At 46.6% G+C, this 17,500-nt stretch overlaps 1 protein-coding gene across 1 annotated transcript in view; it reads left to right on the top strand.

Annotated features, from left to right (window-relative positions):
- Positions 1 to 17,500, top strand: part of nlrc5 (NLR family, CARD domain containing 5) — a 30,519-nt gene that overhangs the window by 1,198 nt on the left and 11,821 nt on the right. Inside the window, exons 2-23 of the mRNA XM_036544166.1 lie at positions 225 to 532; positions 1,610 to 1,645; positions 5,481 to 7,185; positions 8,194 to 8,277; positions 8,675 to 8,758; positions 9,250 to 9,333; positions 9,565 to 9,654; positions 10,183 to 10,242; positions 10,968 to 11,018; positions 11,266 to 11,349; positions 11,593 to 11,676; positions 12,125 to 12,214; positions 13,013 to 13,075; positions 13,377 to 13,415; positions 13,571 to 13,654; positions 13,756 to 13,839; positions 14,005 to 14,094; positions 14,241 to 14,288; positions 14,391 to 14,462; positions 15,763 to 15,846; positions 16,380 to 16,463; positions 17,302 to 17,391. Coding sequence (XP_036400059.1) covers positions 225 to 532; positions 1,610 to 1,645; positions 5,481 to 7,185; positions 8,194 to 8,277; positions 8,675 to 8,758; positions 9,250 to 9,333; positions 9,565 to 9,654; positions 10,183 to 10,242; positions 10,968 to 11,018; positions 11,266 to 11,349; positions 11,593 to 11,676; positions 12,125 to 12,214; positions 13,013 to 13,075; positions 13,377 to 13,415; positions 13,571 to 13,654; positions 13,756 to 13,839; positions 14,005 to 14,094; positions 14,241 to 14,288; positions 14,391 to 14,462; positions 15,763 to 15,846; positions 16,380 to 16,463; positions 17,302 to 17,391 — 3,498 coding nt within the window. The remainder of the gene's footprint in view (positions 1 to 224; positions 533 to 1,609; positions 1,646 to 5,480; positions 7,186 to 8,193; positions 8,278 to 8,674; positions 8,759 to 9,249; positions 9,334 to 9,564; positions 9,655 to 10,182; positions 10,243 to 10,967; positions 11,019 to 11,265; positions 11,350 to 11,592; positions 11,677 to 12,124; positions 12,215 to 13,012; positions 13,076 to 13,376; positions 13,416 to 13,570; positions 13,655 to 13,755; positions 13,840 to 14,004; positions 14,095 to 14,240; positions 14,289 to 14,390; positions 14,463 to 15,762; positions 15,847 to 16,379; positions 16,464 to 17,301; positions 17,392 to 17,500) is intronic.

Genomic DNA, 17,500 nt, shown 5'->3' with positions numbered 1-17,500 from the left:
TGTGAATAAATTTTATAACTGTGTTTTAAAACTATTATAAGTAAAAGGTGCTGTTACTCTGTGCAGTGTTCGCAGAATTAAACGGACTCATATCTTAAAAAATGCAAGTAACGAGGCAGGTTACACAGTGCTGATGCTAAATCGCATGACCAAATAACAGGAAAAGCAGGCACTCACAATGTCGACCATAAACTACTTATCATCTAATATGTGGAACATTTCAGGCGACGCCTTCAGATGGAGAGGGTAGACATGGAGGCGGATGTCTTCGCCGTGCTGGATGAATATCGCTCGGCGCTGATTGAGATCCTGCACAGCCAGCCTGACAGACTGCAGGCCATGTACCGCCTCGCAGGAGCGGAGACTTCGCGGCGGCTCGTCGGCGTGGCGGACCTGAGAGAGCGCGTCTCCCTGCTTGTGGATCACTTCAGAAACTCGGGACGCGCAACGTGCCGCCGGTTTGTGGAAATGGTGTCCATGGAGTGCGAGGGCTTACCCATGGCCTTGGAATCCCTGCTGCTGTTTGTGGCGGGTAAGATCTGTGGTCGATTCCGTATCGGAGTAAACTGTGGGATAGCGGGGGTCGTGGAAAGGGAATTTGTCTTTGAATGCGCACGGTTTAGTGGCTGCTGTTGGACCCTTAAGGTAGTAAACTTGAATTGCTTCAGTACATATCCAACAAGCAGGTATAAGAATGCATTATTAAGAATCAGACATTTTTTGGATTTTGGAAAGGCAGGATTTAAATGGTTTTTGAAATATTTCAACAGAGACAAAATTGATGTTAGTTTTTGTGGCATTGTAGCGCGTCCTTTACTCAGGCGAGGGACGCACACATACTGAGACGCTCATTTCAGCACATTCGGCGTTAATTACTCCGAAATGCAGGCTTCTTGTGCGTCAAGGCCTTAAAAGTAACTGAATTAATAATGATAATAATAATAGTGTACTCTCACAGTAAATGGCACTCAACTACATACTACATTGTGCTGTTTGCTTTACATTATTTACATGTGTATCCAGGAGGGGATGGTACCGCCTCTAACGGTCGCCTAAAGTGAACGCCCCCAGAGGAGAATGTTTAATTAGAGTTTATTTAATTATAACTTCAGTGTTAAAGTGGACTTTTGTAATAGGTATTAATTGTACAGTTAGAAACGGGACAGAAGTCTGTGCGATAATTTATCATTACGTCACTTTTTAAATTTCTCTTTTAGAGTAAAATGGTAACTCATTTAACGTTATGTGTTTCTGTCATGATTTGGACATTGAGCATGAGCGTTTTCACTAGATTTTGATCTAACAATAATTGTACATAACATTTCCCTGACTGTGAATGAAAAAGCAACAGGTCCGTGACCTATTATGAAGTAAATAACCTGTAATGTAATGTAATGTAAGATTACCTGAGAGCCACACGAGCCGTTACATTATGCTTATAATATGCAAGTCGGTTTCAACAAAAATGCCACGAAGACCAGGTCAAAATGGCACAATATCAAACAGTGCGCTTGCTGAATCTTTTAGGCAATTTTCATTTTGGAAGTTTAGGTGAGCAAGCTAAAACACAAAGAGATCCTGACACTGTAGGCTGTGTTTTGTATTCCAGGTGATCCCAGGTGTCCCGCTGCTGAGGAGACCCCAGGTCAGTCTGAACCAGGTAACACCCCCCACGCATGCGCACTGTCCACCGTCCTGTTTTCCATTCTCACGCCGGCTGTCCAGCAACACGCCACGCAGCTCCATGGTTTTCTGATCAAAACTCCAGATTTACCCGATGAATAGATAAAAAACAATTGTACTACACCACAATTGCATTACATCCTAATCATCACACATGTCAGACACACATCCCAACAAAAGCGACATATTTGCGTGTTTTTGTTACTGAGATTTTGAGAGATTGTTAAGGCTTTGTCCTGTGTGACATGGATGCAATGTTGTGTGTCCTCCGCATTTGACGTAGTGGGCGATTTCTGTTCTGTGAAGGTATGAAAAAAAAAAACGATTTCTCAACTTTTTGCGACGCTAAGTACGCTTTAAAATGGAGCACATCGTTAAATGTTGGCTTCAAAAGAACATTATCATCTACTCAAATACCATCTGAGGCGGTTACCATTATGTAGAGGCGGTATGCGTAAGCAGTGCTGGTCAGCACACACACGCTGCGCGCAGTCTATAATAATGCCACGGTGCGGAGGACAGCGTTTCCCCGGATCCATGTTCATTGTATGGATTGGCGTTCCCCAGTTATCTACGTGCGTTATAGGGTGATTGCAGAGTATTTAATGTTGGCCCAGCAACACCTTGCTTCCATAGTTCAGCTTTTACCTGGTACACTGTCCTCCGTGGAAATGGGCGTGTGGATGAGCCGCAGTTATTTCCTTGTTGATGTTTGACCTATCGGATTGCGCGGATTGTTTTTCTTCCTTGATGCAGAATTCCCCTTAGCATGCCGGACAGGGGTTGATCTCATTATAAAGGCGCCCTTTGCGTAGCGATGCAGGCAGGTCCGGGAAAGGCAGCGAATATTAAGCGAGATTAATGCAAGCGCCACGCATGTGGGATGCGAAGCTTTGTTCTGATATCACCGCGGTCTCGCTTGTTTTTCAGTTCACGGACGTGTCTTTTCCTTCTTATGCCCTCAGGGTGGACGGTGAATTAGTTTCTGCCCTTGGCATTCGTTCGCATTGTTGTTAGTTTCTGAAGTGTAAACCGTGATACCTGCTTCGTGTGATTTAAAGTTTGAGGTGCCCTGTGATGTGGCTCGACCTCGCACACAGTGGCATGACCCGCGATGCGGTGAATGTGGTTTTTTAACTGAGTAGGTTCTCTGGCTTTTCCCCAGCATCGTAAATTACAGCTGGTTCATAATCCTGTGTAGTTATGAAAATGGAAAAAACATATGCATGAATTGTCTTGATTGTAATGCCGATTCTCTGTTCGGCCCAGTGAGAGAAGCTGGAAGTCGGTGGCGTTTTGTATAGTGCATATACGATGGAGCAGGTAATCGGATTTGGACACATGAAGGGAAGTTGTAGGCTTCCTCTGTGCTCATAGACGCTAGCCATGCAGGCTAAACCTGAGGCTCTACCTCTCTGCTCGCAGTCGATATTTCACGTCTGTCAGTCATTGGTTACGGCGCGAGCTGCCTGCCAGAAAAGGAGCCAGAAGCCCTCGTGCATCTCCGTTTGGGAAGCAAAAGTGAAAGAGTTACATTTCGTAACGGTGCTAGTCAATGCGCTGCACAAAAAAAACATAAAACCGCAGGAGTTTCAGAAAAAATATTCAAACTATAAACATTAAGCATTTAAACTTTTAACTTCACACCAAATACAGGAACTATCCTGAACATAGCCGTACCAATCCGTTCACCTGTCTATTCAACTCTCTCCAACAGCACTTTTTCAGGGGTTGAAACATTTATATATCCTTCTTACCTGTAATTTTAAATATTACAAAGTATGGTCCACTTTAGGGGTTTCTGAAATCGTATTACAAGATTCTTCCAGGCATGTTGTTTTTACCTCTTTTTTTTTGGGGGGGGGGGGGTCCAAGTCTTAAATAGATCCCCTCCATAATTGGAACCCTGACTTTTTTTTACCACAAATTTGGATCGTCAAATGCTTTTTCTCCACAATTCCCCCACTAAAAGCTTTATGCAGCCAGACTTGCAGGGGTTGCTGATGAGCAACAGGATGGACAATTCTTGGCTGACATGCCCGCCCCTACATCACCAGCAGAATGATGTTGATGAAGCTGTGGGCTTCTGGTCCTTGTTGAGCCACTGAGCTGCCGGGAGCCCCCGACCAGCACCTGTTTTAAAGGCTGTCGATTAAAGCAGCTGCTGGCTCCTGAACACATTCATTACAGTTATCCTCTTTTCATGGTTCCTGAACACGTTCATTACAGTTATCCTCTTTTCATGGTTCCTGAACACATTCATTACAGTTATCCTCTTTTCATGGTTCCTGAACACATTCACTCATAATTAGAGTTATCCTCTTTTCAGTTTCATTGTTGGAATACAGATCTGTTCTTTGAAAATATAGCAAATGGATGTTAATCAACACAGATGATTGTCAGTTCAACACAAATATTTAACAGTTTGAAGTACAATTAAAATGTTGCCAAAAACAGTGTTAGTCAGTAGATTTGGGAAGAGGAAAAGGTTCTCCTTCACAAAGCTGAATGAATCTGTCCAGGCCTGTCCAATTAGGCAGAAGGTGGAATGGATGATTAATGATACATAGTTATATAAACGGTAATAGGCCACGTACTGCTGTGACTTGTATGGTAGAGACTGTGAGGGATGTTTTATTTGAATGGGTTTCCCCTGTAATGTTTCTGTAACGTTTTCACAGAATCTGCCAACAATCAGCTGGAAGATCTGGTTGCCCGACTCCCTGCCAAACATCCAAGAAGAGGTAAAAATGGCTCAAAACTCAAAGCAACTTGGAATTTTACTCATTGAAACACAAATAGGGTGACCATACGTCCTCTTTTTCCCGGACACGTCCTTGTTTAGAGACGCATGTTTTAGGTCCCAAAACGAGGACATGTCCGGGAAAAAGTGGACGTATGGTCACCCTAAACACAAGTCTATGGACCTAACTCCCACAGGACTTCAGCTCTGCATGGGCTTGGCCTCCATATGTCTTCAGCTCTTATTGGTTTACTTCAGTTTCTTCCTGGAAAAAACAGGGATTGTCATTCGTTGCACATGCAAAGATTCTATCATCCTTGTAGCAGCTTTTGATGTTCAATCAGATACTTTACCTTGGTTTAATACTTAGTATGCAAGTATACTCAGTGATCAAATATACTTCACTTTTTTTGCAATATTTAAATACATTTCAGTCCCACACACATGTACACACAAAGTGTTGGTGAGAGTAGGGTAAAGGTTTGGTCGTTACAGGGATCACTCCTATGTAAGTATACCGTGCTCAGCTTCATGGAGGTGTGTCGGTGTTCTGCAAGTGTGTGTGTGGGGTGTTACCTGCTGTTTCTGTGTTGTGTGTGTGTGTGTGGAGGTGTGTGCAGGTGTTCTGCAGGTGTGTGCGGATGTGTGTGGGGTGTTACCTGCTGTTGCTGTGTTGTATGTGTGGAGGTGTGTGTGTGTTACCTGCAATTGCTGTGTTGTGTGTGTGTGTGTGTGTGTGTGTGTGTGTGTGTGTTACCTGCAGTTGCTGTGTTGTGTGTGTGTGTGTGTGTGTGTGTGTGTGTGTGTTACCTGCAGTTGCTGTGTTGTGTGTGTGTGTGTGTGTGGAGGTGTGTGTGTTACCTGCAGTTGCTGTGTTGTGTGTGTGTGTTACCTGCAGTTGCTGTGTTGTGTGTGTGTGTGTTACCTGCAGTTGCTGTGTTGTGTGTGTGTGTGTGTTACCTGCAGTTGCTGTGTTGTGTGTGTGTGTGTTACCTGCAGTTGCTGTGTTGTGTGTGTGTGTTACCTGCAGTTGCTGTGTTGTGTGTGTGCTCAGACTACATAGGGGGCTACAGCAGGACCGTGAGGGACGTGCTGCAGCAGAAATGCCAGCGTGTGACCTGTGGCCTGGCGGGGGCGGTGCGTCTGGACGAGGCTCGGGTCAGCCTGCGCCACAGGGCCCTGCCCAGGCGGGCGGGGTCACTGGAGGGGGAGGAGCCTGGCGTGGAGCGTGTGATCACGGTGGAGTCTCTCCTCAGCTCCCTGCACAACGCCCGGCTCACGGTGCTGCTGGGTCCGGCCGGGTCTGGAAAGACTGTGCTGATGCACTGCGCGGGCCAGCGCTGGGCCCAGGGCCATCTGCCTGCCTTCCAGCTGCTGTACCTGCTGGAGTTCCGCCAGCTGAACCTGCTGACGCGGCCGCTGTCTCTCAGCCAGCTGCTCTTCCACTTCTTCCCTCCGTCCGCCCACAGCGAGGAGCAGCAGGAGGGCGAGGCCGTTCTGTCCTTCATCCTCGCCAACCCGCAAAAGGTGTGTGTGATCTTCGACGGCTACGATGAGGTTTCCTCCAGATTCGCCCCCGAGACGCCCAGCACGGCCTGGGAGCCCCGGCAGGCTCTGCCTGTGCTGGAGCTCTTCTCTGGGCTGTGCAGCGGCAGGATACTCCCAGGCTGCTGTGTGCTGGTCACCTGCAGGCCGCGGGACACGGCCGACCTGCCCGACAGCGCCCTGGAGGGGGAGCTGCTGGGGTTCGACCGGCGGCAGGTGGAGGAGTACGCTGAGCGCTACTTCAGGGGCAAGGCTCACGGGCTGCAGGCAGCGGCCCACCTGCTGGCCAGCCGCCACATCCTCACCATGTGCTACGTTCCCGCGCTGTGCCACCTCTGCTGCGTCTGCCTCGACTACCTGTTCTCTCGCGGGCCCCGCCCTCCCTCCCTGCTGCCCACCACCGTCACTCAAGTGTACCTGCAGATCCTCAACGCCTTCCTCAGCAGGGCTCCTGCAGGCGGGGCTGTGGGCGGGGCTGTGTCCCCGCTGCAGCAGCACAGGGCGGAGCTGAGGGGCCTGTGCCAGCTGGCCATGCAGGGTCTAGAGATTAGCAGCATCGTGTTCCCCACTCAGCACGTCCCCGGCACCCTGCTGGACTTCGCCATGCGGACGGGGCTCCTGTCGCAGTTTGAGATGAGGCTGAGCGACGGTTCCCAGGGCAACGGGTGCGCCTTCATGCACCTGGCCATGCAGGAGTTCCTGGCCGCGCTTCACCTCATGACCAGCGAGGGCGTGACTGAACCACAGCTCAGGAAGAAACTCAACCTGAAAACCCGCTGGACCTCCAGAACCGACCCCAAGACCGTGTTCACAGACACGCTGCACCTCTACCTGTGCGGGCTGGCCGCTCCCACCTGCACCCCTCACCTGGTGCACCTGGCAGGGGGCAGGGCTGAGGGCCAGGTACAGAGGCGTCAGGATGTGGTTCTGAAGGTTCTGCAGGGTTTCTCCAGCAGTGCCCACCTGACCGGGCCCAAGCTGGTGGAGCTGAGCCGCTGCACCCACGAAACGCAGGACGTGCGGCTGGCCAAGGCGGTGGGGTCGCGACCCTGCTTTGAGCTGCGTAACATCCGCCTGGCCCCCGTCGACATGGACGCCCTGGCCTTCGTCATCTCCGCCGCCGGGCGGGGCGTCGGCCTGGACATCGCCGGCTGCTCCATGGAGCTGGAGTGTCTGCAAGCCCTGCCTAGCTTCCAGCACATAGACTACCTTATGTGAGTCAATTGATCCTTCAATCAACCAGTCAATCATTCAATCAACCAATCAGTCACTCAGGCAATCACAGCACGGTGACCACCTCATATGAGTCCCCCAGTATCAACCACAATCAACCACTCTATCACTCACAACGGCAGTCAGTCACACAGAAAACCAGTCACTTTCCAAAAATCAGACGGTTTCAGTGTAGTTACTCATTGGCAGATGCTCTTATGCGGAGGGACTTACACAGCAAAGGTAAAGGACTGCATTGTTACGGCAGCATGAGCAGGCAGGAACACACAGGAAATGCATCAGTGTTCGTGAGTCCCAGTGCTGCAAACAGGCTGTTACTTAACGAAAGGGTCATAGTGTAAATCACTGCTATAATACCCCAATGCTATTCAGAGAAACAGGACTTCCGGGCTACGGCTGGGAAGTAATCTCTCCTGCAACCAATCATTATTCAATCAATCAATCAAACACTGCATGATCTAGGTACAAGGGATTGTTTGTACTTTCCTTTGTATAAACATAAATACAATTTATATTATTATTTATGTAAATTCAACATATCCATAATAATTAAACCCATTCAGAGATTATACTAATCAATTCTTATTTGTATTGGGGACCTTTTTAAGTTGATGTAGAGGGGTATACATGTTTATACATACAATTTGAGTGTTTAATGAGCACTCAGATTCATTTTGATGTCTGATAGTGGTGAGACTTAAATTCAGCTTCTGGAGAAATGAAACTCTTCTGGCTTTTTGACAGAAGATGAAAGGTAGAGCAGACCTGGACGGACAGGCATCCTGTCTGTATGCAAATCAAAAAGAAAAGACGCAGTTCTGTTAAACCACAGCAGCAACACGCCTCATTAATGTATCCACACAGTGCACTGATGCTGCAAACACACTGAGAGAAAGAGAACTAGTGTGTGTGGGTGTGTGTGTTTCATTTCATCATTGTTCTGGTGCAGTGTGTGTAAATAGTTTTTCCCTTGTCTTTTTCGCTCTCAGTTTTCGCAGCCGAAAGTATGACGACGCCTTTGCAGAGGTGCTGTCTGGCGTCCTTCCCAGTCTTCCAGCCCTGAAAAGACTTGAGTGAGTTTGCAGCTCCAGCCCTGTCCGTCCGTCTGTCCGCCCGCCCGTCCGTCCATCCGCCCGCCCGCCCGTCTGTCTGTTTGTCTGTCTGTCTGTCTCTCCCCTCTCTCCTCCCACACCACATCTCTCAGGCTGGTCATATCCCTGTGTGACCCCTGTGATGTTTATAGGATGCACATACAGCTAGCTTTTCCCACCCAAAGTGAGTAATCTCCCTCTGTCTCATGATATTGACTCAGTTTTAAAATTTTCATCTGTTTTTCTCAAAAGTATTTCACAAGCAAAGTGTATGTATGTGTATGTGATGTAAGAATGTGCGTGCGTGCGTGCGTGCGTGCGTGTGTGCGTGCGTGTGTGTGTGTGTGAGACTGACAGTGTGTGTTGGTTAAACCTGCAGGTTTATCTGTGGAAATCTGACGGAGGTTGGAGCTGCTAAGCTGGCCAGAGCCGTGCAGAGCTGCCCACAGATCACACAGCTCAGGTAGGCCCTTCTGCACACTGCTGACTCTAATAATACTATCAACAGTTTTATTATTTTCATAATAATACTGACCATACTTATAATAAAGAACTGATGATGATAATGACAAACCATGGTGTGCACTCGGCTGCTCAGGCCTGGTCTGGAGGCTGTAATTCCAGCCTGGCATTTGGCTAGCCACCTCATTTACATACTTGTCCAGCCTGGCATTTGGCTAGCCACCTCATTTACATACTCGTCCTGGTCAAACCAGTCTAGTGTCTCTCCACAGCTCTGTGAGCACTGCCAGATTTAAGGAGGCCTTACTGCAGGGATAGGGAGTGGCCCCTGGTCCAGCCACAGGTTCTCACTGAGGGTGCTTCTCCTGAATGGGGGGGGGGCGGGGTTGGGAGTGGCCCCGGTCCAGCAGTGGGCATTCACTGGGGGTGTTTCTCCTGATGTGGGGGGGGCTGTAGCAGCAGGGTCTCACTGGGGGTGTTTCTGTCTCGTAGTCTGAGTGATAACACCCTTCGGGATGGAGGGGTCCGTGAGGTGGCGGAGGTGCTGCCTCAAATGACCTCACTCTGCTCGCTGTCGTGAGTACACCCCCCCTGCCGCGCTGCACACTGGTGGAGTGAACAGGAAGTGCCACATGCTGACACATTCCTTCCCTGAATCTAAATGAGAACTCATTTACAGTTAGTAATTGCTGAGAAGCATGTGCAAAGAATGAATCTTTTCCATTGAATTTTGTGTGATCTTGAGGAGGCGTGACTTTGGGGAGAGTGTGTATGTGTGTGTACGAATGTGTGTATCTGTTTTCTCAGTTTGGGGAAAAACAGTTGCACATTGGATGGAGTCTTCACTCTCCTTGAGAAGATGGCCACCTGCCTCCGCATTCAGACAGTGCATATCGAGTGAGTCTGGTCTTCCTGTTTAGTCACTGTTACTACATTTAGAATGCAGTTCGGGTCATCACTGTGCCCTGACCTTTGACCTTATATGTATCTGAAGCGCATTCATCAAACCTCCTTATGTGTTTGGATAGAGGGCATTATTATATCTATAATATTTCCTGTTTCCTGTATATTGAAAGAAAGTACTTTTCCAGCTGCACTCCAGTACAGACGTGATTCCACTGGCATGTTGTTCTCTGTGGAAGTTTGCCCTCCTGATTTTTGCCCGGGAGTGGTATGAAAAACACAAACATCCAAGGAATTACAAAGAATACTTGGTCTTGTGTACTTTAATATACGATTGACCGGCTGCCACAAACATCTGTGTTTCTTTTGTATGCTGTGTAACTATGCAGCTCTCTTCTGCTTTTCATTTAGTTCTTACTGCAACGGCCACATTCTGTCAAACATCTCAAAGCACCAGCTTGTGTAAAGCAAAGCTCGAGAGTTTTGTGCGTGTATTTATTTCACCTCTTTTTGGTGTTGCAGCGGACAGAGGGAGATGAGCGAGATGTCAGTGCTTTTCTCTCAGGGGTCGGAGTCTTTAAGGTGAGAGTCCTGTCTGTCACGGGCGTGGGAGGCTGAGGGTCAGGACTCAGGGATGATGGGAAAAACATGCTGAGAAGAAGCGAAATAAAAATGAACCGGAATGTTCTGTGTGTTGAAGAAAATAAGTCCTCTGTGGATCCACAGCACTGCACAGAGTCTGTCTGTGAAGACTTTGATATTTGAAGAGTTACAGAGGATTACATACTTGGAGAGAAATAATGGAAAAATACAGACAGAAAAAAAAAGTACAGCAAATTTGCTTGTATTGAATTCAAGGACACGCCTGCATGGTGCAAAATGGGGAAAGATCTCCAAAACAGAGCAACAGGAACAGTTCTTGAGAAGCAGATAACAGTACAGAACAGGGACGATTCCTCCCGGCACAGCTACACACTCAGGGTCAAGGCAGTTTTTCAGCAGTCTTTTTCTTAATTTTCCTCCCAGCTCTGCTACATCAGATCTGTTCCACTTTCACTCATGAATGTCTTTTTCACCTGAGAAAATTCTCCATTCATGCCAACCCTGTAAATGAAGGTGAGCAGTGTCCCCTCTCAGTGTCTCTGTTGGAATGGGCCCATGTACAGGATCATCTCACATTTCCTTGACTGCTGCCTGTCTGGGATAAGCAGCATGTCACTGGTGCTCTTCAATGCTGAAAACTGGGGATTAACTCCAGTTTCTCTCTCTCTCTCTCTCTCTCTCTCTCTCTCTCTCTCTCTCTGAAGCTGTGCTCAGGAAGATTCCCCCAGCACACACAGGCCCGGACGCACTGTCAGGTGAGAGGCCGTGCTCCCTAAGGCTTTGTGCTGATGTGTTTTAAACTGCCTCTTTGTCACAGCAGAAGAGAAAGTGAAACTCCAGAGCTCATGATTGCCTTGCGAGTAGATTGTGGTTTACAGAAAATTTTGCAGGATTCCCCAAGTCCACTGCTCTCACTATCCCCCTCTAATGGCTGCTGGTTGCCCTGCGACTCTCATCTTCTCATGAATTGTCATTTAAATCATGTCTTGTTTAATCCCTTAGCCTTCTGAACTGCAGTCTGACAGCTGCAAAGTTGGACAAGCTTTGTAAGATCCTGGCAGGATGTCCTGGCCTCTCTGTGGTTGAGTAAGTCTGTTCATTTAGCCAGAGGAGCTCTGTTGGCTTGCAGAGTAATGAGTCGAATTGATCACAAGCTCACTTTGTTTATGCAATCTCAGAAAGTACCCCAGCTGGCCCAACAGGGTGACTTTTCATAGAGTAAACTGCCACTTTTTCTTTTAAATTCCCGCCCTGTGTTTCTTTGATGTGCACAGGATCTCTGACAGGAAGTTGTTTGTTCGACTCCCCGGTTTGTTTTTCATTTTGCAGTCTGTCAGGAAGTGAGTGGAAGGACGAGGCCCTCCAGGTTCTCGCTGACTCTCTGCAGACTCTGGGCATCTCCAGGGAGATCTCGTAAGAGAAAAAACATCAATATGCAATCATACACAGAAGAGAACTCATTTTAACAAGGATTCACACAACCATTAAAGTATTAATACGCTGTCTGTCACTCATAAAGCCATGTGTTTGGGACCGGTCTGACATTGCGCTCTTAAACAGATTACGGGTATAATACAGGTATAGTTTATTATGCAGCTAAAAGGTCCTGATTGTACATCCCTCGCTATAGATGGTATAGTCTTTCCCATTGCTATCCAAATGCATGTGATTGCAGATATTCATGTTAATATTGTAATGTACTGACCGTTAGAATGAGGAGAATGATCACAGCAGTCGGATTATTATGGATTTTTCAGATGAGGCGAGAGAGACGTTCTCTCTGAGCTTGCCGTTTTGGCAGCTGGGTGGTGTCCCGCTGCAGTAGTGGTCATGTGACAACCTGATGGTGGTCTCTTCCCAGGATGAACAGAATCACGGTGTCGCTGGACGAGCTGCTGGTTCTGACCCGTTCTCTCACCACCTGTCCGGAAGTGGTCGAGGTGGACATCAGGTACCCCATGTAGGATTTGTGCTTCAGTATCACATACTTTTTAAACTTTTTAAACTTAGAATGAGAGAGAAAGACCAAGGGAGGGGGAGAGATGGAGGGAGAGAGAGATAAGAGATGGACAGAGACTAGTATTTAATCACAAAAAACCAAAACAGTTACAAGTTTCATAATCATACTAAATATTCATATTTAATAAATAGTTGGAGAGAGGACGGGGGCAGCCCTGGGCACCTGGATACCTACACACCCTGATATTAGGCAGTCTGCTCGCCTCTGTTTTGCTTGCCTGCCTTCTCCTGGATGTGGTTGTTGTGGGGTGGCATGGCTTGCCCTGCAGAGATGACAGAGGGATTATTTGGCAGTCTTGAAGATGCTGCCACAGGGGTTCTTTACTGAGTGCTCTGGCTTCCTGTGTGACAGGCTCTGACTTCCTGTTTGCCAGGAACCTCTCTGTTCTGCCTGTGAAATTATAGTCAAGGAGATCTGACTGTCTGCTTTATTCTTATTTTTTATATATATGAACACAGACAGAGACACACACAGACCCGAAAGCACTCTCATTATACCATCAACTGCTACACACACTTCACACAATGCATATATATTTTTGGGTATATTGAATGTGCATATATTTCTGGGGTATATTGCATGTTAGTTATACCAGTTATGCCCAGTATATTTGAATTTTTAATGGAGTGAAATCTCTCACTGATACAGGTGAACTGGTCGGCCTGTTAGCAGGCAGGTGCTGGGGTATTTTCAGACCTTCTCTCTCACTGGTGTTTCTGACTCTCTCAGATTGCAGGACCCTACAAAGGTGTGTCTGCTGTTTGCTGGGGAGACGCAGAGACAACCCCCTGGGTGAGAGCCTCTTCCTCAACAAGGCTTTGTTGTTTTACTGTTATTATTTTTCCCTGAAGAGTGATGCATGTAAACTCAAAAACTGGTTAAACCAAAGTCCATCATTTGGTTTATTATTAAACTCAAAGCCCAACTAAACCAAAGTCCATCATTACCAATCATGCTGGATGTTTGAGGAAACTTGTTCTCAGTAACATTTCAGGTTAAAATGCATTTAATTATAGTGAGTAAATGTGGATTTAGCTGCCACACCCCTGAAGGGTGTGCTTTGTTATTCAGCATTTCTCTCTTCTCCTTTCAGCATGAAAGCGGCAAACCCAGTGGTGTGGAAGAAGCTTCGGTATGTCACCATTACACCATTACAGTGATCTTTATTACGACTGATGACATATTGTGGCAGTAAAGCAGAGGATGATGGTTAATGTGGTGACGATAAAACCAATGAGGCTGATGGTAATGACCCTGTTCTCCCCTCCCATCATGCTTTGTGCTTAGACTGATGGCCTGCAGTCTACGCCCTCCTGACCTGGACAGGGTGTGTGAGACCCTGAGAGGCTGCCCAGCACTCACACTGCTGGAGTGAGTATAGGAGCATATCCCAGCATCCTCCTGAGGTCCTCTCTATGACACTGAAATGAATAATAATGACTCTCTCTCCCTCCCTGCGTTTCTCTCTGCAGCGTGTCTGGTAATGCCCTGGGGGACAGCGGACTCAGGAAGCTGCTGGACCTCCTGCCTCAGCTGAGTGCGATTCAGGAAATTAAGTAAGAGTTATCGTGGCTGCTGCAAAGCTGCAGTTTCCTGCTTTTACCTCAAACACAGTCAGAAAACCTGTATCAAACACACAGCCGTGTTGGAAAAGAGAAGCGCGGAGCTGCTGATGGAGAGTGTGTCAGACGAGCTCTGTTTGTCCTCTTGTGTTCCTGTAGCGCCAGTGAGAACGCGGTGACCATGGAGGGCGTTGTGCACCTGGCAACTGCTCTCTGCACCTGCAGAAACATGAGCGAGATAGAGGTCAGGTATGTGTATCTACACACACAAACACACACGCGCACACACACACGCACGCACACACACACACACACACACACACACACACACACACACACACACACACACACACACACACAGAGTTACATCTGTGTTTTTCTTTTTGCTTTATCAGTCATGGAGGGAAGAAGAAGCTGATTCTGAAGTTTCGCTGCAGTAAAAGGTAGTTCTAACTTTGAGCTGGTTACCTGTCCATTTCATCAAGGGCAGTATGCTCAGTTGTAAAATGACCTCATTCTGTTTCATCCAATGGCTCGCATCACAGGGTGCAGTCTGGGGAGTCCCTCGAGGTCACAACCTCACAGAAGAATGGGCTACAGCTGTACAAGAAACTCAGGTAACACAGAGACCTCAGGACATGTAAGCAGAAAGCTAGAGACAGGAGAGCAATCAACCAGGATGGAAAAGGAACAGTCAGCTCAGTTGCCTAGCGACAGCATAGATGTCCACTCCAATCCAAGTCTTTATAAGAACCAAAAAGAGCAGGGCTGCCTGTATCAGGTCAGGGCGTTCTTAGCAGGGTCTGTCGTTGCTAAGTTGCAGTGCTGAGAAGATAAACATATGCAGACAGGGCCCCCCATATCCATCGGCAGAACCAAACCAGGTTGTTCTGCCACAATAGACCCGAGGTAACTGTTGGCTGATGGCACTACTTAGTAGTCGGCTCTTTTACCAGTTGAGCCACTGAGGAGCCTCCTTACAGCTGCATTTTAAACAGTTACAAGGAGGCAAAAAGTAAAAAAAGAACCAAATTAGTTGTTTGAATGGACAAATCACCCGTCTGGTATTATCAAATATTTGAGTTTATGGATACTACTCAAATGCTCTCCATTAATCAGTAATGGTATGCCTACCATAGGTGTAGATCCCTTGTATTAAGACATACAGCATCTTATTCCTTGGGGTTTTGTCCTCAATTAATTGAATTCTTAATGAACTGAAATACAATCTGTTATTTCTGTAGGATGAAACTTTGTTGAACCTGCACCATGATGGAGTGGTTCAAATTTGTTAAGACGATGTTTAAGTATAATTGTACACCTCCCAAAACCACAACTGAATTTTTGTCTTAAGAAAGAATGAATACCAATCGCAAACAGCCACATCTGTGCTACGGCGTCTCAAAGACTGATTCATGAAAGTGACTCTGCAAATCAGGAATTCCAGCAATCTGCTCAGGCCGGTAGCCTGTAGATGTTTTGTTTTTTCATTTATATGTTTATAATCTTTATTTTTTGTTTGCATCTTGTTTCAGAATATAGGCTGCGTTACTGATGTTTTATATAATGGTGTGGTACTCAGTCCTCTGCAGTGACGGCTCCCTTAGTCTTCAGGGTCTAAACATCACCACATTTGAGATATGAAAATTTGAGATATTGATAACATGAAAAAAATCACGTTCAATTCATGACTGGATGAACCAAGTAATGAACTTCATTTGCATACAAATGAATAATATTAGTGCTGAAATGCATGTGGATTTCGAATGAATGCCAATGTTGAACTGAGTTGCTGTTTCCTTGGCAGTGCAGTTAAGTGCTCTTATCAACCCGGTCCACAGGACTGCAGCCCTGTCTGCTGGGTTCTGATAACACGATGAGCTTTTGTGGGGTAATGGATGTGTCTCTGTGTTTCAGCCTCACTCACAGCGATATCCAGCCTGCCAGAATGGACCAGCTCTGTGGGAGATTAGCACAGTGTCCAGGAATGCTGGAGCTAAGGTGAGTTTTGCAGCCCCTTCACAGAGCCATACCAACTTTGCCAAGACCAGAACTCAATCAAGCATGAAGCAGTAGTTAAGGATGTAGGCTTGTAAACCAAAAGTAACTGGTTCAGTTCCAAGGCGGGGCAGTCTTGAGCAAGGTAAGTAAACTGAGTTACCTGAGTTAGTACAGACCCATGTGGACGATGTGTTCAATATGCAAGACCTTCTGGAGAAGGATGTCTACTAACCAAAAAAGGTTCTGGAATTACTGTTTGGAGAGTCAGAGAGTCATCCTAATGACTTCAGCATGAAGGAAATTTGAAAATCACTTCTTTCCTTTTATCTACATATTCCCTCTCTAAAGAGGGCCCAGTTTATGAGGGTCAGTCAGGAAGTGTTCACCTGTTTCCATCAGCTCTTCGGCTCGATGTGAGGTTTGATGTGGGTCTCCGCTCCTCCTGTGTCCCTCTGAATGTACTTCCTACTCCCTGTGGGTGCAGATTGCTCGCCTTCAATTTCCACTCTGCTCTGTCATTCTCTCATCTGCAGCTTTTCCCATGGTTCCCTGGGAGAGGCGTCCATCCAGAAGCTTCTGAAGCGAATCCCAGGAATGGTCGCTCTGCAGCTGCTAGAGTGAGCGCGCCCATCAATCACTGATATCACTGATAATAATCCCTGATACAGTCCCTGATATTACTGCTAATAACCCCTGATACAGTTCCTGATATCACTGATAATCCTGAAACTATCTCTGATATCACTGCTAATAATCCCTGATACAGTCTCTGATATCACTGCTAATAACCCCTGATACAGTCTCTGATATCACTGCTAATAATCCCTGATACAATCTCTGACATCACTGATATTAAACCCTGATGATACAATCTCTAATATCACTGATATTGTTGTCATGAGACTAACTAATTAACCCCTGATATAACTGATATTGTTCCCTGATAGCACTGAGACTGAGCCAAGATATTGATCACTGATACCACTGACACTAAGTGATGATAAAACTGACATTAATCTTTTATATAACTGACACTGGACTCCCTGATGTCAGTGATATTGGTTGATTTCAGTCTGTGATGCTAATACTGATACTGATTTGATTTGTCTGATTTAAATCAGTTCTTATCAGGATTTATCATTCATTAAATTATCATTCATAAAATTTCATAATTTTAGTATAGATCAATAATCCCTTGAATCCATATTTCAATATCAGCCAATAACACTAATCCATGAGGCTTTCCTTTTCAAAATAATTCATTGAAATCATAGATGATGGTCAATCTGTCTGAATCATATTACAATTTCTTTAACCTTGATCCACCCAATCAATAATCTTGTTTACCACACTTTCCTATTTCAATGCTGATCACTGATTTTTTAAATTTTTTTCATCAGTTTTTTCAGTGAGATTATTAATATTAATGCTGTCTGCCTGTCTGGTCTCTCTCAGTGTCAGCCATGTTCAGATGTCGACAGATGGCGTGTTGCTATTGGTCAGATCACTGATTGACTGCCAGCGCGTTAAGGCAGTGGAGCTCAGGTACAACAGGAAACCATTCTGCGGCCTTGGGTTCGAGCCCAGCCGTGTCATCACCCGACACTGACCACAGGGGCTTCGCTGTGGTGGGGGCAGGGGTGGGTGTGTCAGC

The sequence above is a fragment of the Megalops cyprinoides genome, chromosome 13 (genome assembly GCF_013368585.1).
Source record: "Megalops cyprinoides isolate fMegCyp1 chromosome 13, fMegCyp1.pri, whole genome shotgun sequence".
Lineage (NCBI taxonomy): Eukaryota > Metazoa > Chordata > Actinopteri > Elopiformes > Megalopidae > Megalops > Megalops cyprinoides.
The sequence above is the reverse complement of the archived record's forward strand: the minus strand, read 5'-3'. Positions and strand labels throughout refer to the sequence as shown.